Source organism: Capra hircus, chromosome 28 (genome assembly GCF_001704415.2).
Source record: "Capra hircus breed San Clemente chromosome 28, ASM170441v1, whole genome shotgun sequence".
Lineage (NCBI taxonomy): Eukaryota > Metazoa > Chordata > Mammalia > Artiodactyla > Bovidae > Capra > Capra hircus.
In genome coordinates this window covers 22,656,456-22,674,454 of record NC_030835.1, presented here as the reverse complement: position 1 = coordinate 22,674,454, position 17,999 = coordinate 22,656,456, and the positions used below count along the sequence as shown (strand labels likewise).

Genomic DNA, 17,999 nt, shown 5'->3' with positions numbered 1-17,999 from the left:
GAGACAGAGGCTTGAACCGGAGTGATAGCAATGGACACGGGCATTAAAGAGAAATGTAGGATACGGAATAAAGAAAATTTTCAAGCATCCTCCAATACTATAATTCACAGAGAATCGATAAGATGTTATCTTTAAAATGAAAAAAACTGTTACAGTAAAGGAACAGCAGTGCTAATTCTAATCAATAAGTGATCAATCTCCTCTTTAGAAAATTCCAGATCCTTGTCAGTGGCTGCGTCCATTGTTCATGTAGTCCCCTCTCTCCAATAATCTCCATCATTATGACTGTCTTGTAAGTTATCTTTTCCACTTTTACTCATTATTAAGTCTCTAGTACCTTTTGGAGGGTTTAGCACATAAAACTACGCAGTAAATATTTAATGAATAAATGAAAGAATAAGTGAAACAAAAGCCATATCTTCACAAACCCTCTTACTTAATCAGTTCTTAGTAATTACTGAATAGCTCTTATGGTTCGAGTCATTCCCTTTTCTATCAAAGTTTCCTTCTTCTAAATTCAATTCCTTGGGATTACAGCTCACTATGAGTCAATTAATACAATAGTTCAAAAGGCTGATTTATGTGTTAATGTTTCCTCTTAGAAACTCACATCTTAAACAGAGATCTTAAATATTTTTATACTCCCACATGGATAACTGGTTATATCAGGCCCAATGGTAGATTGGAAATACAGAGTTTATCAAATCTTATCTTGTCTTTCTAAATATAGGATAGAACTTGATGTGGTCAAAGAATCTTCAGACCAGCTATTTTTGACAGGTGTTTTGTTACAGTGTTTTCAGAGAATGACAAAATGTGCAGTTAATGGTGTGGGGATAATCCCTGTAGTGAGTGGTAAGACAAAAGTTTTGGGACCTATGCATTCTGAAGATTTTTCCTAAATACTTGTAAGATGGCACTGATAGTATTACATAAATTAACATTAAACTGAAAAGAGCCTCTTTCAGACAACTGAATGTTAGAGAACTTAGTTTGAAAGTGGATTTGGGTCACTGTTTCATTTTATTCTTGCACATAAAATTTTTATATATAATAAATTTGTGAGGTAACTATATTCCTTATGATTTTCAAGAAAGGAGTGCACTTGTTTTTGGAATTTTCTGTGTATAGCAAGAAACAAAAATGGTTTTTTAAAATTGGTATTTTCACTTCTGTATATAAGAAACTGGTGATTATATAAACATAATTTAAAAATCATTAATGATATTACTATATTTGGAAATGCAATAGAAAAACCAAAGATGTTTGGTATTTCATTTTAAAAATGCCATTATTCCAAGAGCTACTGATCCATATTGGAAGATCTGCTGCTGATGATGCTAAGTTGCATCAGTCGTGTCCGACTCTGTGCGACCTCATAGACGGCAGCCCAACAGGCTCCTCTGTCCCAAGGATTCTTCAGGCAAGAATACTGGAGTGGGTTTCCATTTCCTTCTCCAATGCATGATAGTGAAAAGTGAAAGTGAAGTTGCTCAGTCGTGTCTGACTCTGTGCGACCCCACGGACTGTAGCCTACCAGGCTTCTCCGTCCATGGGATTCTGCAGGCAAGAGTAGTGGAGTGCGTTGCCATTGCCTTCTCTGATTGGAAGATCTAGTCATGCTAAAACATTATATATGGGCAAACATCTTATGAACATGATTTATTCCTTTGTTAATGAAAATAAAATAATAAAGTCCAAGAATCTTTTCTCACTGATTTTAGGCTTCATTTATATATATATATATATATATAATGTATTATATATACATATAAATATGGACAGCTGATATTCTGAGAATCCATGACTTTTAACAGTTGACTCAGGAGAAAGTAAGAATGTTTTCAAAACCCCCTTTTATTTTAATGTATTATTTTTATTGAAGGATAATTGCTTTACAGAATTTTGTTGTTTTAAGACCCCTATTCTTTATTCTTATTAAAACATCAAAATAATTTACCATTGTTATCAACTACTGGAAGAAAATCCAAAAAAGATGAAATGCTTACTTTAAAAGTTTGAAAATATAATATTCTCAAGGTAATTCATAGTTATGAAATCCTAAGAACTAACCAGTCAGTCACTCTACCTGGCAAACAGAGAAGCTGTGAATACAAACAGCATATTCTAAAAGATAATTGTAAAGTAGTACCAGAGAGGTCATTCAAAATCTGTCCCACACAAAAGCTGCCAGATTGTGACTCTGATTAGCCATCCTAATAAATGTAACTCATCCACAGGCTGGCCTATGATCTTGAATTTAGGACTTCTGAACTGGTACTAAAAATATGCATAGAGTAAACTAAATTCTTTCTCATTGATTTGACTGGGAAAATTCTGAGAAGCCATTAGTGTTAGGTAGGAAGTTAGGCATGAGCAACTAGGGGTGGTCCAGTCAAAAAAGATTCAAGCTGATCTCAAACCCCACCCTGGATGTACTCCAATACAGCCCAAGAGAGCTCATAGATATGCTATAAAATAACCGCAGAGACTTTTCCAGTTCCAGAGCATGTTACCTATGTGCACAGTGGATGCCAAACTAACCACAAGGACTTCTCCAACTCTGGCACATGTGCCCCTCCCTGATGCATAGCTATGTCCTCAAGTGACCTTAGGCAGCCAGGAGTCTATTAAAGGTTCATAAATACTCTATACATACATACATCTGATTATAACAGACTGAATTATGGGAAAGACATGCACAATAGAGCCAGTTGTTATGTAACTTGCAACTGTCCATCAAACTGTCAGTCCACGCCCACACAGATGAATATGTAAAAGCCCTATCTTAAAGATTCTGTACCTCATCATTCTAGCACCCATGTCTCTCTTGGCTTGGCTCACCTCTCCCTTGAGGTTCATTTTCTTCTTTCTTCAAGAAGAAATGCTTTTGCCATGAGTAAGACCTCAGATTCATCATTGTGCTCTTACCAAGGATAGAGCCCAATGAGGAAGGAACCTCTTTGACTTTCCTATTTGCAAATATTATCTGTGGGAACTGGATGTGACGAGAAACAGCACTAGAGCTCAGGCTAATCTATCACAAGGTAAATTTATGAAGACACAGAAAGTTAAGAAAGCAGGGTGTGCCACTAAGTCATCCACTAAGTTTGGGGAAAACACTTTTTTTTTTCTCTAGTTAACAGCCACTTCCCATTTGTTCCTGCTGATAAAATATCTAGTTTTGTTTGTATAGTAAATGACTTGTCAGAAAAGTTGAATTATGACTGGTCTAAGCCCAGTGAACTGCTAGGATAAGTTTATGTCAGCTCACAAGAGCTATTTTTAGGCATCTCTTCCCAATTCAGAGTTCAGCGGCAGCTGGAAACCTGCCAATGTGGGAGTATTTATGTCACAGAAATCAAGCAAGTGCTATGAATTAGGACTATTACTTTCTCTGGCTACAGTTGGTTGTTAACCATTTATCAGCACTCAGAGCCCATCATGTAAATCCCATTTCCTTTTGCCATCTATTGGTCCAAGAGTAGGTACAGGACCAAATTCTGACCTATGACAAGAGGAGATCTGATGGAAACTAGCTGGAAAAGATTTCCTCCTTGATACGTTAAAGCCAACAAGCCATCTCACCTTCCTACTTTAAGTTATACTGTGTAACTCTTTGAGATGTAACACGAGGGAAGGTGAACAGAAACCCAGATGCCCATATCAGTCATACTCCTGGACCAATAAATGGCAAAAGGAAATGGGATTTTCATGATGGGATCTGAGTGTTGATAAATGGTTAACAAATGACTGGTCTATGTTTTATGACTATGCCAAAGACTTTGACTGTGTGAATCACAGCAAACTGTGGGAAATTTTTAAAGAGCTGGGAATACCAGACCACATGACCTGCCTCCTGAGAAATCTGTGTGCATGTCAAGAAGCAACAGTTAGAAATGGACATGGAAAAACAGATTGGCTCCAAATTGGGAAAGTAATATGTCAAGGCTATATATTGTTACCCTGCTTATTTAACTTATATGCAGAGTACATCCAGAGAAGGCAATGGCAACCCACTCCAGTACTCTTGCCAGGATAATCCCATGGAAGTAGGAGCCTGGTGGGCTGCAGTCCATGGAGTCATGAAGAGTCAGAAATGACAGAAGTGACTTAGCATCAGCAGCAGCAGAGTACATCATGAGAAATGCTGGGCTGGATGAAGCACAAGCTGGAATCAAAATTGCCGGGAGAAATATCAATAACCTCAAATATGCAGATGACACCACCCTCATGGAAGAAAATGAAGAAGAACTAAAGAGCCTCTTGATGAAGTGAAAGAGGAGAGTGAAAAAGTTGGCTTAAAGCTCAACATTCAGAAAACTAAGATCATGGCATTTGGTCCCATCACTTCATGGCAAATAGATGAGGAAACAATGGAAACAGTGACAATTTTTATTTTCTGGGGCTCCAAAATCATTGCAGATGGTGACTACAGCCATGAAATTAAAAGATGCCTGCTCCTTGAAAGAAAAGCTATGACTAACCTCAGTTCAGTTCAGTTCAGTTGCTCAGTCGTTTCCGACCTAGACAGCATATTAAAAAGCAGAGACATTACTTTGTCAACAAAGGTGCATCCAATCAAGGCTATGGTTTTTCTAGTAGTCGTGTATGGATATGAGAGTTGGACTGCAAAGGAACCTGAGGGCTGAACAATTGATGCTTTTGAACTCTCGTGTTGGAGAAAACTCTTGAGAGTCCCTTGGACTGCAAGGAGATCCCACCAGTCCATCCTAAAGGAGATCAGTCCTGGGTGTTCATTGGAAGGTCTGATGTTGAAGCTGAAACTCCAATACTTTGGACACGTAATGCGAAGAACTGGCTCATTTGAAAGGACCCTGATGCTGGGAAATATTGAAGGCAGGAGGAGAAGGGGACAACAGAGGATGAGATGGTTGGATGGCATCACCAACTCAATGGACATGAGTTTGAGTAAGCCCAGGGGTTGGTGATGGACAGGGAGGCCTGGCATGCGGTAGTCCTTGTGGTTGCAAAGGGTGGAACACAACTGAGCAACCGAACTGAAGCGAACTGAATAACTCTGAATCACAACCAATCAAACAGCAGGAAAGTAAGAACCTGTACCTGTACCCCAGGAACAGAAAATAATGGAGTACACTCTTTACAGAGAATTTTAAAAACAATAATGAAACACATTAAATATTAATTCACTATTTATCACTACCCTGTATTGGAAAATCTAAAAAAAAATGTTAGTGATAAGATACTCCTTCCCACACACAGGGACTAGTCCTATCCAAGTCCTCTGGTGTGTTAGGGGTAGTAAGTCTACTATCTTAAGTATCTAATGACAGGAAATAATTAATGATTTTTGTTATTTAAGCAACTCTCATATGAGTTTTCTCTTACATGCACATAAAACATTCTTAAGTGCTAAACTTTTTCACAGAAAGGAGCAGATTCAGAGGTTGCCAGATCAGGTGAATCCAGCACTGAAAGAACCGTGAGCCCCTGCTCTGAGGACCTACACAGCTGCTCAGATCCCAGGTTCCCCACTTTTCTCATCATGTGATTATGGCTCCTGTTCTGGTATGCTCAGGAGATTCTCCCTACTGTGTCATCAACTGATATAATAAACTGCCTTCATATTAACTACCATGAGCAGGTTTCTTCACCTTGTAACCAAAAGAACCAACTGAAAAACAGAACCTAGCATTTTAAAAACTAAATTACAAAAGACTGACCAAATGTAAGATACTGACTGAATTCACATTGCCAAGTCGATACTCAAAAGATAGAAAATAGACAAAAATATGCTTAAGTATTGCTTATAGTAGTTAAAATTTATCTAAATGAAAATAAAAGAACATATATATGACTTTTTTGAAAAAATATAATAATGTGGGAAAATTCAGCCTACTATTACCTATAAAAAGGCATAATGACACAATAATTTGAAAACATTTATTTCCATCCAGCATAAAGACTTTGCTGGATGGAAATAAACTGGATATCATTAGTTGCTATTTCTGAATACTGGTATCAAGGCATATTAATATTATTGCTGTTCATTTTCTATTATTTTCACACTTTTAGCTCTAAAGATATAAAACAATGTCAGAGTAGTTAACTAGCACATCTTTTCTTTTCATTACTCTGTTAAGAAAATACACTAGGTTACTATTGTTCAGGATGAGAATATATACATATATAATGAAATCAACAAGGTAGATAAAATACAATCAGGAAATATTTAAAAAACATAAAATGATATTTGAAATTCATGAGAAACTTCATTTTATAAAAAAGTATCATCACATTCCAAGGAAATCTCTCAAAAATATATATAATTTATTTTAATGAGAGGTATTTTTAAGAAAATAAAAAATATTAAAAAGCATTTAGTTCTTTGCTGTTACAACAGTATAATCAAAACCTGAGTTATGTTTCCAAGAAGATGTCTTTATGAGAGAAACTTCACAATCTTGTATTCTATTATGTGATGAAAGAATCATCTAGGTTTGACATGGAATCTCAAGCCTGTTATTGATGTAGTTACATGTTTAGACTTATTTTATTCTTTAGAACACCACTACTCAAATATATATGGTAGTTGAAGTATGTGTTATATTTCAATAAGAGTTTTCCTATTTTTATTTTTCTGAGTGAAGAAAAACTTGTTTCAAAAAATGCACAGGAAAATCAAGATATATAACTATATTAAAGGATGGGAAATGATGATTTATTTGAAAAGCCAGGAAATGCTTAAAATTTCCAGCCATTATTTTCAATTATGCATTGCCCATGAACAGCGATTTCTTTCAGAAGCAGTGTAAATTGTTGAGATGTATGGATTACAAGACATGAGACTCATTATCCTAGATCATACATAGTAGCACTTTGCTTCTAGAAAGGCTATCATTAAAACCGTCTCATAATATTTCATAAAATTAACTATATTTAGTATCATCCTATTGCAGAAAATGACAAGAGCAAACACGAAATTAAAAGATAAAAAACATACCAGATACAGCCAGGAAGTCATCAATGCTTGTAATGTCATCTACAGCTTCAGTGAGGACATGGATATGATTCTCCCACGTGCGCTTGTACATTTCCATGGTTTTTTTGACCACTTGACTTTTGGGTCTTGCAGCCAAAGCCAGTGCAGCATTAATAATCTATAAAAATACAGAATGTTCACTTGGTGATTTCAGAATACTTACCATTGTGCATATGACAATTTTTTTTTAATTAGATCTGTTTATGCCCTCATGTGTAACTCCTTTGCTTTTGGTAATAGTTTAATTTTATTTTTGGTAATTAATTTTAGAACTATTTATCAAGCATCAGTGTACTAAGAACTACAAGAGATAACAAAGATAATTGATATCTGCCTATAAAGAGATTGCATGTGACTTAATGAGAAGGACATCATATAACTCCAGCTCAGTAGAGTATTCAGTATATACCATAATTACAGAAATGATTGACAATCTTTAGAGTAGAGAGATCACCTTCAGCAGCAATTCTAAGAAAAGCTTTCAGGAAAGAATAATGTTTAACTGGTCATTTGTATTTACTTTTCACAAGTAGGTAGTGAATCCTCATTGTGTGCAAATCACAGGAAGAAAAGCTTTGACTTCCTTGAGGACTTGAAGAATTTTACCAGTAGATATTCATTGTTGATCAATTCTTTCATTTGTCCACTCATCATCATTCAATATTTCAAATATATTATGAGGTTTTTTGTTTGTGTTTGTTTGTTTGAAGGTATCAAGCGCTGTTCTTGGTTTTAGGGATATGGCAGTGAACAAGCCTCCCCTGGTGGCTCGGACAGTAAAGAATCTGCCTGCAATGCAGAAGACCGAGGTTTGATCCCTGGGCTGGGAAGATCCCCAGGAGAAGAAAATGGTAACCCACTCCAGTATTCTTGCCTGGATGATTCTGTGGACAGAGGAGCCTGGAGGGCTACAGTCCATGGGGTTGTAAAGAGTCAGATATGACTGAGCTGCTTTCACTTTCATTTTCTTTCAATGAACAAGACATAAGAAAGAAAAAAGACACAGATGTGTATAACGGACTTTTGGACTCAGAGGGAGAGGGAGAGGGTAGGATGATTTGGGAGAATGGCATTCTAACATGTATACTATCATGTAAGAATTGAATCGCCAGTCTATGTCTGACGCAGGGTGCAGCATGCTTGGGGCTGGTGCATGGGGATGACCCAGAGAGATGTTGTGGGGAGGGAGGTGGGAGGGGGGTTCATGTTTGGGAACGCATGTAAGAATTAAAGATTTTAAAATTTAAAAAATAAAAAACTAAAAATAAATAAATAAATAAATAAACAATGCCTGCAGTTCTAAAAAAAAAAAAAAAAATCACTGTCTTCATGGAGCTTACATTCCAGTTAGGAGAGACAGTCAATTAGTGTTTGCTCACTTGCTCAGGTATGTCTTACTCTTTGCGACCCACCAGGCTCCTCTGTCCATGGGATTTTCCAGGCAAGGATACCAGGTGGGTTGCCATTTCCTTCTCCAGAGGATCTTCCTGACCCAAGGATAGAACCCACGGCTCACGCACTGGCAGGCAAATTCTTTACCACTGAGCCACCTGTGAAGCCCAGGAAATTAGTAAGTGAATGTAATAAAAGTATACGGTCTCTTCTATGGTTATAAGAATTAAGAAGAAAACATAGTGCAGAGAAGGGGGATAAGACATGGAATTTTAGCAAGGCTTCCCAGTGAAGAGGGCAACATGGGTGGGAAAGAATTTGAAGAGAGAAGTGGCAATATTCAAAAGGTGAGCAAACAAGAGAAATGCTATGAGATTGGTAAGTAGTCTCACCTAGAGCCTGGGTATGCATAACGAGCCCTTAACTGTCCTGCTCAAGACTGGAGCCTTATTTGGAAGGTACTGGAGAGTCCTTCTGACTTTTGAGTGATTTGCTCAGAACTACACTTTAAAAAGATTAATTTGGCAAAGGAGGCTATTGTAATAGGATACAAGAGTAAGAAAGAGCTTGGACTGCAATGGCGGAGGTGCTGAAAAAGTTTTGATAGGACTTTTAATAATTTAAATTAGGATAGATCAATTATTGTCAAAAATATCATGCAGACATAAATGACTCTATAGAAAATAATGCTTTAGAACATGGAAATATTCCCACAATGTGTAATAAGAGCAGATTTCAGAACATCATGCTTCACAAAATGCCACTTCTAGCAAATATGCTAGAACTAAAAGTTGGATAAATCCATACAAATAACAATGGTTCTTTCAGAGTGATGGAATTTTCAGTGCTTTAATTTGATTTTGTGTGTGTAACTGAATTGTTCAGACTTTCTATGGGGAATATATTTTAGTTGTATACTCAGAATGAATGAAGTTATTCTTCAAAGAAAGGTGATTACCAAGGTTCTTCCATGGTTAATGAAGAGAATGATTATAGTACTGATAGAAAATGAGAGATCAGAGGTTAAAAAGTCATTCAGGGTTGTAAAAGCAGATTGTGCAGCTGTTTTGGAAGACATTGTTGATGAAGGGTATTAGATATCAACCTTTCTAATACAGAGGTTGACTTTGAAGGGACTCTTGGCTTTCTCTACAAATTACATAGCGGTCAATCAGAGAGAGATATGAAATTGAATTTCATAAAAAACTTGTCATTCATTTACCATTTATTAGTTCATGCATTGTAACAAATCAGTGCTATGCAGCAACAATGTATCCAGTTCTACACTGAATACTAAGGACATCACAATGAAAAATATTTCATCATAGTTTCTAAAACAGCCCATGATCTAAAAGTGGAAGAAGACCAAAGCCAGCCAAATGCAACACAGGATTCGCAGACTTTAGCCTGTATCTGAATTCCCTTGGATGGCTTATTAAAACAGATTCCTGAGCTACACAGTAGAGTTTCTGATTCGGTTGATGTGTTTTGGAGCCTGAGAATTTGCCTGTCTGACAAATTTCCAGGTGATAGTGATGCTATTGGTCTGGGGCTCCCAGTTAGGAAACCACTCCAATACGTAAGTGTTACAAGGTAATGGCTATTGTAAAGGTGAGCAGAAGATGCCTTAAAACATGTGGGAGAGGTACTCAGCTCCATAAGGAAAGATGTTTCAAAGGACTGAAATCTGAAAAATAAGTGGAACTTAGTATAAGGTGATATTCATTTAGGAAGAGGCAATAACAAGTACAATTAAGACCTAGAAGCAAGGTAAACCCTAACCTCATCTTCTTGGGAAGAGGAGCTAGTAACAGAGTTGCAGAAAAATCAAAAAAATAATGGAAGAAAGGAAAGAATACAGATTTGGAAAGCACCAATATGTACGAGGAACGGATAAAATGGAAGTGATAAAGATGAGAGCAGAAATCATCAAGGAGAAAGCATCAAGGAGGTAGAAAAGTAAGGTATTCAAGAGTCGAGATGAGGAAGAAAATCTTTTGAAAAGGTCAAATGCCATAGGAAAGCAAAGACTAATGAGGATTAAAAAAATGACTTTTGCATTTGGAAATTAGGAATCATTGGTGTAGCAGAATATTGGGTACAAGATTCAGATTTCACCAAAATATAATGGCAACAATAAAAAGAATCTTTTTTCTACTCAGTAACTTAAAGGCTGCACCTCACTGGTGTGATTTTCAACAAATTACTGGGGGTACAGGAGGAGAGAAACTAATTGCTTGAAATTGTTATGCTGATATTCTCTTATTTCTTTTTTATGAAAGAGGAACACATTGAATTTTAAGGAAACATAACCTACCTTTGGTAATAACAACTGCTGTATTCCCGGACTTTAGTTTTAGAGCTTTATTAACCTACTAACTTATAATGTAGGACAGGGAAGCCTGGCGTGCTGCAGTCTACGGGGTCACAAAGAACCAGACATGACTAAGTGACTGAACAAAAACAAAAACTCCCAGTGTACACTGCAGAGGCTCTGGTCTCTGGCATTTCATTGTCCCTGCAGTTGAACAACTGTACACATGTGATTGTATTGCCATTATGCCTCCACAGTCTGTGCATACTTTTTAAGTACGCGTGTAGATCCCTTAGTGGTGATGTGGTATCAGAAATATATGGCACGCTGTATTTTGTATGAACATTTTCAGTTCTGCAGCTGATTCAGTTTAACTGATTCAACACTGCACACTGTGAGAAATATATATCCTACTTGACTCCTAATATTTAACTTAAAACTAAAAGCAGAAAAAAACTTGAATGATGTGCAGACCTTCTTTAAGGCAGAAGAAATCTTCATCCCAGTGTCATCCTCCTAATATTTTAACTACATATCTTGAGAAGCGGGGGAGAATAGTCTCAAATCCTCCTTATGCAGAGATAAAGATGACTTAAATTTAAAGTGAATGAGGTCGCTTCCTGAGGCATTTTTCTTTAGATTATGGTTAAGATGTGTACATACCAGAATCACCCTGGACCCCATTCATCACCTAATCAGTCGATTATCCTTTGCAACAGCATCTTTAACTTTAGGACCTTTTTATATCTTGTTGTTGTTGTTTTTCAGTTGCTCAGTTCTTTCCGACTCTTTGGCACCCCATGGACTGCAGCACACCAGTCTTCCCTGTCCTTCACTATCTCCCAGAGTTTGCTCAAACTCATGTCCTTTGTGTCGGTGATGCCATCTAACCATCTCATCCTCTGTCGTCCCCTTCTCCTGCCTTCAATCTTCCCAGCATCAGGGTCTTTTCCAGTGAATCAGTTCTTTGCATCAGATGGCCAAAATACTGGAGCTTGTGCTTCAGCATAAATCCTTCCAATGGATATTCAGAACTGATTTCCTTTAGGATGGACTGGTTTGATCTCCTTGCAGTCCAAGAGACTCTCAAGAGTCTTCTCCAACACCACAGTTCAAAAGCATCAATTCTTCGGAGCTCAGCCTTCTTTATGGTTCAACTCTCACATCCATACATGACTACTGGAAAACCCGTAGCTTTAGACTGTACAGACCTTTGTTGGCAAAGCAATGTGTCTGCTTTTTAATATGCTGTCTAGGTTTTTCACAGCTTTTCTTCCAAAGAGCAAGCATCTTTTTATTTCATGGCTGCAGGCACCATCTGCAGTGATTTGGGAACTCAAGGAAGTAAAGTCTGTCACTATTTCCATTGTTTCCCCATCTATTTGTCAAGCAGTGATGGGGCCAGATGCCATGATCTTAGTTTAACAGGACTATTTTTAAAAATGATCTTATATATTAACAGGACTATTTTAATACCCTTCCAAATAGTTTCCTAACCCAGACCCTGTTTTCTCCAGGCCATTCTCCTTACTACAAACACATTCATTTTTCAAATGCACAAGAGATCCTGTCCCATCCTGCCTGCTGTAAAGACTGCCCTCATTTTAGCCTACATTCCAGCTGTCTTCAGCTTTCTCTCCTGATCACACCATGTATCTCCATACTTCTACGATTTTTTTTTCTTAAAACTGAATCTGCCTCAAGACCATTGCTCCATCACTTACCATTCTTTGGTCCTTCTGAGGAAACAACTCTTACCTTTTACAAACCTGTTGAAATACCAATGCATACTGTGACATCTGTCCCATTCCCTATACCCAGGAACATGAACTGTCTTCTGTTTTTAAAAGTATTTTGTCCATATAACCAAATAGCAATTATCATATTGCATGAGTGTTTATACACCTCTGCTCCATATGAACCTCTTCATAGGAGGGACTGTGTTTTATTTATCCTTGCTTCTTGGTACATTAAGCATGTTAATTATAGTTCCCTCTATATTTATTAACTCTCCCAAAAAGATAATAGTTGACTCGAGTTTTACTTTTAGAGAACAGCCATAGGGAGCCAAGTTCACCATATTTTTTTTTTCCATTTTCAAAAGTACTTAGATTATAGGCTGGTATTCAATTCAAGGACAACCATTAGTAGTCATGGGCATGATGTAAAAGGCTAAGGGATTCAGATCTCTAGTGAATATTTGAACAAAGACTTACACAGAGGCCATGTAGTGAAATCAGAACCAGAGGGGGACTAGTGGGGTGAAGGCCCTGAGGAAGTAGAACAAACCAAAGCTGAAAGGAAGAAGACACTAGGAGTAGATCAAAGTTATGATGTAAAGAAAAGAAAGAGCATAGAGTAAAATAAGCCAGTCAATTGAAAGAAAAATGAATGAAACTGTGTATCCATCAAACAAACTCTTATTCTCGTCTCTCCTCAGCCTATCAATCTGACTATTCTAGATACCTCATTAAAGTGGAGTTGTATAATATTTGACCTTTTGTGTGTGGCTTTTACATGTAGAATGATGCTTTCAAGGTCCATCTGTTGTAGCATGTGTCAAAACTTTATTTCTTTTTAAAGCTGAATAATATTCCACTATACCTATATTTTGCTTATCCATTTCTCTGTTGATGGACATTTAGGCTGTCTCCCGCTCTCGGCTACTGTGAGTAATGCATACGCATTGGTGTACAAATATTTCATCAAGTCCTGGCTTTCAAATATTTCATCTTCACACCACAAACTGAATTTCTGGGTCATGTGGTAATTCTAAGGTAAATGTTTTTGAGGAAATGTCATACTGTTTTCCACAGTGGCTATACCATCTTACTTTCCAACTAGCAATATACTAAGCTTCCAATTTCTCAACTTTAATGTCCTAAACAGAGTTTCTATGCAGTTCATTGGAATTAATATTTTGAATACAATGAGGAAGATGCCACCAGTTTCTCATTTTACTAGTGAGACAATAAAGGCATGAAGAGACTGAGTAATTTGTGCAAAGTTATAGAGGGTACTCTAGATGGTAAAACAAGAGGTTTAAATTAGAGTTTTACTTTGCTTCAAACTGATTTTATATACCCAGAAGAGTCATATTGGCTCTCCCAGGACTCATTCTCCCAGAAGAATCCAGATTTAATAATATCAACTGATATATATACTTCTTTTAAAAGATTCCTAAAAATAGTTACTTTCAAAGTGAACATAAATCCATGTAATTTAATTTCCCTCAGAAATATTTTAGTATTGGCATTAATACAAATAATCTTAAACATTTTAGTTAATATAACAAAAGCACTTTGTGGATTAAAAAGATGAGTTATGTGGAAGTACCTATAGATCTGATTACCTCAATGTCACGGCATGCAGAAAAAATTAAAATAACTAGATATATGATACCGCAAATACATCTAAGCTAGCATGTGACAAGAATTTATATGATATGTACTTAAACTGGGAACACTGTCATAATTTTGGAATAGTAGCCACCATGGTAATGACATCACATTCAATGCTCCAATTTTGTGCATTCTTTTCTTGGTTTCTTAAATAATATTCTACTACCAAATGTTTCTCACTTTCTATGTTGGTGTTTCCACTTTTCCTTAGTTTTGATAATCTTTTCTTTTTTGTCTTCTTTCATTTATTGAAAACTATCATTGCATTTTAAAAGTAAGCTACGTGATGTTTGTCCTCAAGAATCTCCATAGTCACGTCTTCATGTTAAATTATATTGAGGCTGGGGACGGGTAGTGGTGAGGAGGTGTAACCTGTCATAGACTCTCACAAGTTTATAAACAACTAGATTGCAATCAACTTTGGCCTAATAGTGTTGCAGTCTCATTACTCCATGAAGGGATGATCCCTATATGAGAGCATTACTCACATGAGTCTCCTCATGAGGCTTTAACTTGCATTTGTGTGTGTGCATGCTAAGTCACTTCAGTTGTATGCGACTCTTTGTGACCTATGGATTGTACCCGTCAGATTCCTCGGTCCATGGGATTCTGTGGGCAAAAATAACTAGAGTAGTTGCCATGCTCTCCTTCAGGGAATCTTCCTGACTCAGGAATTGAATCCAGGTCTTGTATCTCCTGCACTGGCAGATAGATAGGTTCTTTACCACCAGCACTACCTGGGAAGCATTTGGACACACATTAAAAAACCCTACTCTCTGTATGCTGTGCTTATTGCTCAGTCATGTCCGACTCTGCAACCCCATGGATGACAGCCCACCAGGCTCCTCTGTCCACGGGGATTCTCCAGGCAAGAATATTGGAATAGGTTACCATGCCCTCCTCCCGGGGACCTTCCCAACCCAAAGATCAAACCCAGGTCTCTTGCATTGCAAATGGATTCTTTACTGTCTGAGCCACCAGGGAAGCCCAACCTACTAATTTTTAGAAAGGGAAAGGGGTGGGAATTTCCTGGGGGTTCAGTGGTTAGGACTTAGGCACTTTCACTGCTGAGGGTCTGGATTCAATGCTTGGTCTGGGAACTAAGATCTCACAAGCCCCACAGTCAGAAAATAAAGTAAAATAAATAGGGGAGGGGTGCAAAGTTGATTTTTGGGAGAAAGTCTATGTATTTCTTTTACACATATTCTAGTACAAGCTTTTCTCTCTCTCAATCCATACTGTTAGAGCAAAGGAGAAAATTCAACCTAGGACTATTTGAGTTATGGAAAATGTAATACTCCCTAGAAGGTCTGTAAAAGACAACTACTTTACAGGAAAATCAAAATACTATTTTTCTGTCCTCTATACTAATTATTAAGACAGTTTGGTGGTGTTTAGTCATTAAGCTGTGTCCAGCTCTTCTGCAGCCACATAGACTGTAGCTCGCCAGCTCTTTTAGCAATGGGATTTTCTAGTCAAGAATACTGGAGTGGGTTTCCAAGCCCTCCTCCAGGGGATCTTCTGAGCCCAGGGAAAGAACTTAGGTTTCCCTCTTGCAGGAGGAAACTTTACCATCTGAGCCACACAAATACACAAAGAATTTACAGTTTTGATAAGCTCAATGATTATTTTGATATGCTAATCATAAAAATGTCCCTTAAACAAAAATGAACTTAAGGAAAATTGAATCTAAAGAAACATTATACTTTTTAGATTTAACTATAATATAGCTAAATATAGCCAACATATGCTGGACCATCAGAAAAGCAAGACAGTTCCAGAAAAACATCTATTTCTGCTTTATTGACTGTGCCAAAGCCTTTGGCTGTGTGGGATCACAATAAACTGTGGAAATTTGTGAAACAGATGTGAATACCAGACCACCTGACCTGCCTCTTGAGAAACCTGTATGCAGGTCAGAAAGCAACAGTTAGAACTGGACATGGAACAACAGACTGGTTCCAAATAGGAAAAGGAGTATATCAAGGCTGCATATTGTCACCCTGCTTATTTAACTTAAATGCAGAGTACATCATGAGAAATGCTGGGCTGGAGGAACCAAAAGCTGGAATCAAGATTGCTGGGAGAAATATCAATAACCTCAGATGGGCAGATGACACCACCCTTATGGCAGAAAATGAAGAAGAACTAAAGAGCCTCTTGATGAAAGCGGAGAGTGAAAAGGTTGGCTTAAAGCTCAACATTCAGAAAACTAAGATCATGGCATCAGGTCCCATCACTTCATGGCCAATAGATGGGGAAACAGTGGAAACAATGGCTGACTTTATTTTTCTAGGCTCCAAAATCACTGCAGGTGATGATTGCAGCCATGAAATTAAAAGACGCTTACTCCTTGGAAGGAAAGTTATGACCAACCTAGATAGCATATTAAAAAGCAGAGACATTACTTTGGCAACAAAGTTCCATCTAGTCAAGGCTATGGTTTTTCCAGTAGTCATGTATCCAGTCGTCATGTATGGATGTGAGAATTGGACTATAAAGAAAGCTGAGCACTGAAGAATTGACGCTCTTGAACTGTTATGCTGGAGAAGACTCTTGAGAGTCCCCTGGACTGCAAGGAGATTCAACCAGTCCATCCTAAAGGAGATCAGTCCTGGGTGTTCATTGGAAGGTCTGATGTTGAAGCTGAAACTCTAATACTTTGGCCACCTGACGCAAAGAATTGACTCATTTGAAAAGACCCTGATGCTGGGAAAGATTGAGGGCAGGAGGAGAAGGGGATGACAGAGGATAAGATGGCTGGATGGCATCACCAACTCAATGGACATGAGTTTGGGTAGGCTCCAGGAGTTGATGTTGGACAGGGAGGCCTGGTGTACTGTACAGCTCATGGGGTCTCAAAGAGTAGGACACGACTGAGTGACTGAACTGAACTGAACTGATAATGTAGAACTAAAATCAGAGAAAGTTTGCTTAAATAAAGACAATTCTGAAATCAGTACTGTGTATTATGAATTAAGGTAATAAAAATACCTTAATTCCTAATGATGAAACAAACAAAAATAACCAAGATTTTTTGGATTCATTTTAATATGCCACTCAGGTGTTTAATAAGTTTAGAATTTGTAGTAGAAAAAGATATCTATTATTTTCCAAATCATTTGGGATCAGGTGGAGGAATTAAAAATGAATTTGATAGCTTTGCCAAATTGATAAACTCTCTTTTAAAGATAAAAAAAAAGTAACTTTGTATCAGAAACATCTACAAAGTTCCTTTTAAGGCACCAGCAATTCCACATAAGTGTAAAACTAAAAGAGGGCTTCCCAGATGGCTCAGTGGTAAATAAATTACCTGCCAAGCAGGAGAGGAGGGTTCGATCCCTGGGTCAAGAAGATCCCCTGGAGAAGGAAATGTCAACCCAATACAGTAAAATCCCATGGAAAGAGGAGCCTGGCATGCTACAGTTCATAGAGCAACAGTCAGACATGACTTAGCAACTCAACAATAACAAAATAAAGGCAAAACATAGGCTATTTATTAAATTTTAAATGTACTTTATGATAAGAGTTTGGAAAATTTTTAAATTTAAAAAAGTATATATTTGCAATGTCTGAATGCTTTCGATTAGACATTCTTTCAATGTATTTGGAATTTCTGAAGATTTAACTAGATCTTATCTAAAAGCGTGAACTAAAGAGTTCAAAAACATTAGGAGACTTAACATTTTTAATTGTCAAGAGTGTTTTCTATTTATCTACTATTTATCTAAAGCAGAAAAACAGATAACACAGACTCAGAAAATGGACACAACTTGGTGACTGAACAACAAGAGAGAAAAGTCACACATAAATATTTGATGAAGGTTAACAGGTATATACAACCCAGATCATATAAAGCAATATTTTC

General features: G+C 37.3%; 1 protein-coding gene across 2 annotated transcripts in view; it reads right to left on the bottom strand.

The window, feature by feature from the left end:
• The window catches only part of CTNNA3 (catenin alpha 3), a 1,853,842-nt gene that overhangs the window by 614,130 nt on the left and 1,221,713 nt on the right, over nucleotides 1–17,999 (bottom strand). For both annotated transcript variants that reach the window (XM_018042551.1, XM_018042552.1), the window contains exon 11: nucleotides 6,986–7,142. In XM_018042551.1, the coding sequence (XP_017898040.1) occupies nucleotides 6,986–7,142 (157 nt within the window). The remainder of the gene's footprint in view (nucleotides 1–6,985; nucleotides 7,143–17,999) is intronic.